Genomic DNA, 9,313 nt, shown 5'->3' on the forward strand with positions numbered 1-9,313 from the left:
TTTTTTTTCAGAATCAGGGATTGAACTCAGACCCTTGTGCTTGCCAGGGAAGCACTTATTCCACTGAGCCATCTCCCTAGCCCCAGATGGTATATTTTAATATGGCAGTGGTCACAATATACATCTCACCCAAACTCATTAAGCATTTCAAATGGGTATATTTCATTATACGAATTCCTCAAGAAAGTGGACTTTAAAAAAAAAAAATGCAAGGAGCCTTCTGCCACAGCAACCATTGAAGAAGAGTAGCCATGGCCCTCCGCTATCCCATGGGAGTAGGCCTTAGCAAGGGCCACAAGATGACTAAGAATGTGAGCAAACTGAGGCACAGCCGCTGTCGCGGACATCTCACCAAACACACCAAGTTCGTGTGGGACATGATCCAGGAGGTGTGTGCGGCTTTGTCCCCTATGAGCATGCCATGGAGCTGCTCAAGGTCTCCAAGGACAAGCACACCCTCAAGTTCATCAAGAAAAGGGTGGGGATGCACATCTGCGCCAAGAGGAAGCGTGAGGAGCTGAGCAACATGCTGGCCACCATGAAGAAAGCAACTGCCAAGAAGGACTGAGTCCCTCTGGAATAAAGCTTTGCAGAAAGTTAGAAGGAAAAAAAACAAAAAAAGTACAAAGAGAACCTAAAATGCAAGAGCAGACTCTGCATTCTACCAAAGTAGGCAGCCTCCAGTCTCTTTCTCCAGGTTATACTAAACCTTGGTATCCAGTACACAGATTCCCTTGACTCAAAATACTGGAGGACTGGAAAAATCATAATTGAATTTCACAGGAATAATTACTGAGAAAAAAATAATTGAATATGACTTAAGTCATATTATATACTTATTTAGCTGTACTGAGTGCTGAACTCAGCCTTCTGAGCTACATCCCTAGCCACTTTTTTTTTAGTTTAAGACAAGATCTTGCTAAATCTGTACAGTGCCCAGGATGGGTTTTCAGTTCTCCTGCTTTAGCCTCCCAGAGTGCTGGGACTATCAGTGTGCCCAACCACACCCAGCTAATTTTTTTTTAATCTTCACAAGCTCTGCTAAGGCATGGAACTTGGACGGTCCTGCCCCTGGATCAAGCTTCAGAGATGTCCTCCATAACTGATGAGCAACCTAAAGTAGAAGGATGGTTCTCATCACATCTGTAGGGCACAGGACGGGATGGCAAAGAGCAACTGCAGAAAGGAGTGGAAAGAGTTTCTTTCATAGCTCCACTTGAGGTGTTTACCTATAATGGCATGTCTTTTTTTGCCGTTGCTTTTTGAGACAGGGTCTTGCTATATAGTTTAGTCTAGCCTTGAACTCAGTGATCTTATTGCCTCAGCCTGCCAAGTGCTTGAGTTACAGGAGTACACCACTACACCCAACCTAAAATGGCATGTCTTAACTCAGAGTTGATTAGCAACGCTGGGCAGGCCATGTGGGACTAGTCACTGAATGACAAGGCACTGGTAAGTTTACCAAAGAACCTGGCTATAATGAAGATCCTCAACACTTCTGCTCTCATAGAACCAAACCTCTTTATTTTCTACACCCACCTCTTCATCTTCTCCTCTTTCCGGTGCTGACGCACCCAGTCCTTGGAGTTTTTTTCCGTTTCTAGGACATGATGTTTTTTATTTGTCCACCTTAGCAGCTTACTTTTTGGTTCACAGTCAGAATTGTCTACAATGTCCACAGTTCCATGGTCCCCTTTTAATGGATACGCTACTAAACACAAGTTCCTGTCTTCATCTTCTTCAAACCGCACAGATACGACACCTGCAAAGGGGGTGAGGAGCAGAAAGGACTTTTAATTCCACAGGAAAATGCGTTCTAAATAACATGATTGGAACATTTGTTTTTTTCTTACCCTGTTCCTTAGTCTCTAGGTTGCCAGAGGCCCCAAACTCATCTGCAAACCTAACAAATATCAAAACAGCTAGAAAAAAATGACACCATACAAGACAAGCAATTAGGGAGCAAACAAAGCTGAGAGTCTTCCTCTCTAATTAACAAGAGCCAAAGAATTACAAGACACATTTTTCCATTATTGAAAATGTTTATTAATTTTTGTGTAATTCTTTTAATCCTAAGAGAAATGCAAAAACATTCTCTGTACGTTCTGTGGGGATTTTGAATGACCCAAAGAGAAACTCTGGAGCCCTGATGGCTGACTCTAAAGCACAGCCTGATTACGACTAGGTAAGCAAAGCAAAATAAAGGGGCAAACAAAACAAACCACACAGCACAACAGACATCCTGGCAAAGGCTTCCTGTAGTACACCCAAACGGGTGGGTGTCCCAAGCCTTTTATATTTCTCAGTTACGCTTTTATTGGTTTTTGCAGATTTGAGTTACAAAAGAACAAAATGAACACGGGCAGATAGGGCTGGGCAGGGAGCGCAGACACAGGCTGGCCTTGAAAGCAGCTCTCCCGCTTGAGTCTCTAGGACCTGCCATGTGTGATTATAGTCTTTGAGGAGGGGCTGTTGGTGGGAACATTTCAGCAGGTGCCGACGAGCGCCTTACAACCGACCGGCTGAACACCTTTCCTGCCAGGCCTCTCAGCCCCAGGATCACTCAATCTCCTCAGTCCTTCTGCCCGCCCGCTTGCTTGCTGCAGGGGAATGCGTGCTCAGAGAGACGACACTTCTGAAGTGGCCCCAGCTCTGGGTGCAGAGAAGCCAGGGTAGGGAACTGAGGGGACCACACTCCCCTGTGGCCAGTGGGGAAAGGACCAAGAGATAAAAAGGGACAGGGGTGGCCAGCTAACAAAGGAACTTTGGCTTTGTCCTGGAAAAAACAACAGAGAAGGACCAAGTGAGGGCCCCCAAATCCTCCACCCCCACCACAACACACATGCATTTCAGTGTACAGATTGGCTCCCAGTATGTCTTTTAAAACTGCTTCTACAGTCCCAGAAGAATCTAACTTGTTGTGGAGTCTTTAGTATAGCCAGTAATACACAATGAAAATTAATTTAATGAGTTCTTCACTGAGCTACAAAAGATACCCCCTCTCCCCATGAAAGACCACACCATGTTGGTGGCTACTGATGTTCTCCCAAAAATATAAAAAGGAAGAAAAAGTCACCATGTGCATCAAAGGGTTGACTTCACAAAGCAATTTTGGGGACATTCTGTAACAGCTAGGAGCTGCAGCTAATCAGCACAGTACTCCCACTCCTGCATTCCATCTGACTCAATCTTGCTCCCAGCCTACCTAATCAACCAGGCTTCTGGTTTCCTGAAGGTCAGAAAGAAGGCAGCAACAATTCTGGGTAAAGTCCTCCCCACTTTTCCCACTCCAGCCCATGGGGGACATGGGTTACTGGGATCAAGAGACACCTGAACATAAAACACAACTATGCTTCCACCAAAAATACTCAAAACAAATCCACAGAACAAACAAAATTAAGCAATCTTACCAGGACTTGAAAACTGAGGGTGTAAGGTGCTGGGCTGAGGGCCAAGAGGAGGAAGAGGGAAAACAGAGTGCATGGGAGGGGTGAGGGTTCTCAGGATGGCTGCCAGGGCCTTCCATGGCCACAATCCCTCACAGCTCACCAGACTGGCAATCCTTCTATGAGCTGGGGGCTCACCTTTGTACTGAGGAGTGAATTTTCGCATCTCAGCTGGTAAAGTCTCGTAGAACTGATGCTCCCTTGGGACTAAAGGCTTGCAAAGAGTTGTCTCGTTGAAATGGAGGACACACGAATGACCCCCAACTTGGTGGACAAAGGGCTCCAGCAGGATGCCCTGGGCATGGGGCTCCACGTCCATAGCCCTAAAGGCTGGGCTCATCCTCTAGCACAGGAGGCAGGGAGAAAGGGGAGGGAGCGGGGTCCAGTGGCCAGCGCGTCCTCCGTCTGTCTGTGGCCGTGTTCGCTCCACTCCTCAGCTTGCCAGTCCAGGTCCTACCAGAAGCAAACACAACCAGATGTGGGTTGGGAGGAAGCCTGGGAACCAAACGCCCAGTCTTATAGCCACTGGCCCTTCCCCTCCAAGAGAAAGACATCAGCCACAGCTCACGTAGGGCTCCACCCTCACTGCCCACGCAAGCCCCACCTCTTCCTGAAGACAAACAGCCTTTGAGGGGGTGGAACCAGGAAAGGAGGGAAAGAGGTAGTGAGTGTACAGGCAGAAACTAGGCTCCAGGGGCTCTTAAACAGCTCCCGCCACAGCACTGCAAAACACAAACCCACAAAGGGGTAAAATGACGATTTCAAACATAATAATCAGATTAAATCTTACCAATTAGTAACACTGTTGAGTCTTAGGTAAATGGTGCCAAACTTTCATTAATTATACTTTTATAAAGTGCATTTAAATACAGGGAAAACCACTGTATGCATCATCTAGAAAGATTTACGCATTCATGGTGCCCACACACCACCTCTGCCCATTGCCAAAGACAAGCCCCATTAACCTTATTAGCAAGACTTGGATCAGCTTTAATGATTAACGTCTGTATCTAAAAACACCTGATCAAGGCTGGCTAACTCCATTTGCAAAGATACGTAGTGTTCTAGGTCACAGATTATTTTTATCTGCTCTACCCTGATCACAAACCAAAGTTGCACTTTAGGGGCATTTAGGATCTTATCCGGCACAGAAGGAGGGTTCTAGATTTCATTCTGCATCCACGGCCACACAACTGGATGTTGAGAAAGCACACTTCTCTATATGCCTTGTCAATTGTCTCAGGGAATGTCAAATTGGTCCTGTTTTCTGTCCATACAATCAACAGACATATAGTCTCTACTATCACACTGCTTAGAACTTGAACTACAGTATCTGGTAGTACAGGGGTCTTATGGGAGTGCCCATGACTCCAAGTACCTGCTATGTATCAGGCTCATTACAGGAACTTATTGGTCCTATGATAACAGTGTTAGCTATTACTATTCCTGTTGCAAACAATGAAGTTGATTAGAGGAGATTAGGAAAGATATCCAGGGCCACAGCCAGTCAGTGACAACTCCCAAGTGAGCCCTCCACTGCAAACTGTTTGATGCTCCATTCATAGGGGCCAGGGAGATGGCTCAGTAGAATAAGCGCATCCCTGGCAAGTGCAAGGGCCTGAGTTCAATTGCTGGTTCCGAAAAAAAAAAAAAAAAATCATATGTGATGCTCCATTCAAGTGCCAGTAGAGCCCATGGCATTTCTGCCACGGTACAGCATTCCCACTCTGCACATGGAACATTCAGCTTGTCTCAAGGCATGTGCTTTCACCACAAATTTGTATTTTCTACAGTAGCCTCTTTAAAATGAGTTTAAGATGGAATTAAATCTTTTCCTTTTAGAGAAAAACTGTGCATCCCAATTGGACTCAAAGACTAGGAATCATTAAGATTTCCTATATGAAAAGAATAGAAACCCAATAGTCCTGATTTCTAACCCGACACTACCTTCCTGTCACCTGAGAAGTCCTCAGGAAAACATGTACTGAGTCCCAAAGTACACAGGCAATAGGATCAGAAAGATGAACACATTCTAGCAATTCTACACTCTCTCCAGAAGATGGAGCTCTGAGATGACTGGGAAGAGAGGCCCTTTGTGTAGTTCTATTCAGACAGGTTCTCACTGTTCTACAGAAGACCCCTACCACCCCACAGACCCAAACCCAGGAAGCATATGGCAGGCAAATGCTCTATCACTGAAACACCCCTAGCCCACCAAAAGCCCTCCTGATAAACAATATCAAAGGAAAACTATTGACTCATGGTCATTTTGCCTGTAACAAAACCTGTGGCAGATACTGTTAACTATTAAACTGTGAGGCCAGGCATGGTAGCACATGCCTGTGACCTCACACTCTGGAGATTGAAGCAGAAGGACTGCCTGCACTTAAAGGCCAGTCTTAGCTACGCAGCATGGCCCTATCTCCCTATCTCTATTTTTTTTTTTTTTTTTTTTTTTTTTCAGAAACAGGGATTGAATGCAGGCCCTTGTGCTTGCCAGGGAAGCGCTTATTCTACTGAGCCATCTCCCTGCCCCTCCTATTTCAAAAAACAAAACATACAATAAAAAACAAAAAAGTAACAAAATGCTTCTCATGGGCCAGGCTTTAGAAACAAGCTAAATTTTTTGTAAAAGTGTAAAACTGCTTTTGTTATCAGAGCAATGCTAACAATGCAATTATCTGTTCAGGATTCCCTATGTGTATTCAACCAAGCCAAAAATGTCTCTTTCCAGGTGTCTCTATCACCCACTACCATCTTCAATGAAAAATTAAAATACAGGACACAGTGACACATGCCTGTAATCCCAGCACTCAAGAGACTGAAGGAGTAGGATGGCAAGGGTTTGAGGCCAGCCTGGGCTACATACTGAGTTTAAGGCTAGCCTGAATAAGACCCTAATTTAAGAAAACCAGAGGCTGGCCAGAGTTTAACAGATTAAAGCGCCTACTTAGGCAGTTGCAGGGACCAGGTTCCACACCCAGGAGCTAGCTGAGAATGTGATCCAATGGGAGAATGGGCATGGTGGCACACTCCTGTAATCCCAGCACTTGTGAGATTGAAAACAAGAGAATCACTACGAGTCCAATCTGTGTAGTGAGATTCTGTAGACCTTGTACGAAAAACATTTTTTTAAAAAAGAAAGAAAACCAGAGAAAAAGAAAAATTAGAAAGCAGTCCTTCATGAAATCTCTATGTAGAGTCCTTCATGCAATCTCTACGTGGGGATGCAGGTGGAGACTAAAAGGCCCAGCAAGGGTCTCCCAGCTCCTCTTCCCAGGACTGCCGGATGTCCATTACTTAGACAGGATGTGCACTTGCTGTCTTCCCCACTGCGCCCAACTCTGCCAGTCCACAAGTCTGCTCCTCAGAGAATCACCATCATCCTGGATACAGGAGCTAGAGCCAGGTCTTACTACAGAGAAAACTCCTAGAAAATGAGGTGGAATGAGAGAAACAATGACACAAAAGATTAGCCTGCAGCTGCAGTGAGACAGGGCCTGATTCTCTGCCACTTAAGTGCTTGGAGAGTGACTCCAAGTCCTTGGTCTCCTTTTCAGGTTCTAGTTCTCTGTTCCGTAAAAGGGAGAAAAGAAGATTGGAATCTCTGCAGTTTGTAACCAAACCATTGAGTGCTAACCCGCAGTGTTTTGGTTTTTAGTAAAATGGGACAAAAAAATTATCAATGCATTCTTTGTAATGAAGCAATTTCCATTCTGCAATTCTTATGTTTCAATTATGCTTAACCTTTTAATAAAATTTAAAATTTGCCCTTGTTGTGTTATTTAACTTGAAAGGGCAAAAAAGAGCTGCTGTTCTAGAGTCGCTCACTAAGCTTATCCCTGTGAGAAAATGAAATATCAGCTTCCCAAGCCACTAACAAGAGGCAGATCAGCCTCCTCTCGAGGAACCTCAGACAGGCCAGAAAATGAAAACCCCTAAGCAGTGGAATCATAGTCATATATTCATTCGCAGGATGGGGATATACTGAGCGGCACAACACCTGCCTGGCAAGTCCAAATCCTAAATTTGATTCCTGGGACAAAAGGAAGGAAGAAAAGTAGTAAGCAAATTCTTTCTCTCTTGGAAATTAAACCTATGACCTCAAATTCTATACAAGCACCAACCCCCAACCCATTTTAAAATTTTTATTTTAGGATAGGGTCTTGCTAAATTTCCTGGGCTGATGAGCTTTTGATTCTTCTACCTCAGCCTCCCCCAGGGGTGGACCCATAGGAGTGTCTTATCATACCCAGTTAGGGATCTAACTGGTTTAATGGTTTTTCAATGCCCAAAGACTAAATTCCAGTTGCTACACAAGCTACAGAGCTAGGGAGGGTAAAAAGAACTGCTACATACTGTCTTTGGATTTAGCAGGGGCGGGGGATATAGCTCAGTGGTGCAAGCGCCTGCCTAGCAAGGTCCTCAGTTCGATTCCTGCTACCACCAAAAAATAAATAAATAAATAAATAAAAATAAAAATGGATTTAGCATCTAGTTTGGCTTCCCACATTGCCTCACAATTGTTCATGAAACTATAAACAGGTAAGGAACAAAGAATATGACTAATCAGGGCTGGGGATTTGGCTCAGCAGTAGAATGCTTGCCCAGCACACTGGAAGCCCTGGGTTCAGTCCTCGGCACCAAAAACAAACAAAAAAAAAAAAGACCAGGGACCAGGTTCCACACCCAGGAGCTAGCTGAGAATGTGATCACCAAGATCTACCAAAAATTAGTTTAGGGATCTACTAGAAACAATTCCCTAATATTAACTTTAAAAAGAGAATAAAAAATAGATAAAAACATTAGAAACGATATAGAATTTTTTTTTAATTATAGGAATATTCTTAACTTCTTAACCATTGCAAATAAAATAGGTATGACTCATGAAAGCCTCTGGAATTTTCAGAGTTTAATGAGGCTACAAATGGATCCACAGAGGCCACTTTGCCTCAAGAAAAGCCGCAGGGTCAAACAGTCATGGAATGCAAGTGATTTCATAGAAAAACAACCCTTCTATTCTAACATCCCCAAGGGGCACCCAGCATCTGATCAGTATACCATCATCAGTAGTCAGCTGCTGAAATTCTCACCCACTGCAGGCAGTAAATGTGTAAGGGCACAGCCACTAGACCATAGGGCAGCAGACTGTAATGGCTGGGCACTGCTGCTTGAGAGGCTGAAGTCTACCAGTTTGAGTCCTGAGATTGTCACAGTGAAAGCTGGGGATGTAGTTCAGTGGTAGAGCACTTGCTTAATGTGTATAAAGCTCTTGAGTTCAACCGCCATCACCACAAATATTGGTAACATCACTATTCACAATAGCCAAAAGGTACACACAACCCAAATGTCTAGCAAATTGGCTAATGAATAAACAAATCATGGTATATCCACACAACAGAATATGTAGAAATAAAAAATGTAACAAAAGCATCACAGTGAAAATAACTAACATAAAAGATTCTATGTTGTGCTTCCATTTATATAAAATTTTAGAAAACTATAAAATTTATAATGGCAGAAACTAGATAAGCAGTTGGCAATAGGCCCAAAGTGGGGGAACAGGATTGATACAAGGAGCCCAAAGAGAACTTTAGGGAAGATAAAATAGTCCATGTTGTGACTGGGACAATGATTACATGGCTATAAATCTGCCAAAACACATCATATTACAGTTTTAAATTAAATAAATCTTACTATTATTATTCTTAACATTGAGAAACAATAGCAATGAGACAGTTTAAAACCGATTAATAGGACAGTTTCAATAATTAATATATTGCATATTGTTGTCTTCGTAGTGGTTATTCATCATACAAGATGCAAACATGATATCCTGTCCAAACACTATTAGTACAAATCTTTCT

General features: G+C 43.6%; 1 protein-coding gene across 4 annotated transcripts in view; it reads right to left on the bottom strand.

The window, feature by feature from the left end:
- The window catches only part of Ip6k2 (inositol hexakisphosphate kinase 2), a 29,582-nt gene that overhangs the window by 7,370 nt on the left and 12,899 nt on the right, over positions 1-9,313 (bottom strand). Inside the window, exons 2-4 of one of the 4 annotated variants that reach the window (XM_004625067.2) lie at positions 3,585-3,899; positions 1,854-1,922; positions 1,540-1,762 (exon numbers count right to left, since the gene is read on the bottom strand). In XM_004625067.2, the coding sequence (XP_004625124.1) occupies positions 1,540-1,762; positions 1,854-1,922; positions 3,585-3,786 (494 nt within the window). In that variant the 5' untranslated portion in view covers positions 3,787-3,899. Of the gene's footprint in view, positions 1-1,539; positions 1,763-1,853; positions 2,777-3,584; positions 3,900-6,396; positions 6,472-9,313 lie in introns of those variants that run through there. The other 3 variants (XM_023705747.1, XR_002818976.1, XM_004625068.2) reach the window with 3 other exon arrangements.

The sequence above is a fragment of the Octodon degus genome, unplaced genomic scaffold (assembly GCF_000260255.1).
Source record: "Octodon degus isolate 3935 unplaced genomic scaffold, OctDeg1.0 scaffold00008, whole genome shotgun sequence".
Taxonomy (NCBI): domain Eukaryota; kingdom Metazoa; phylum Chordata; class Mammalia; order Rodentia; family Octodontidae; genus Octodon; species Octodon degus.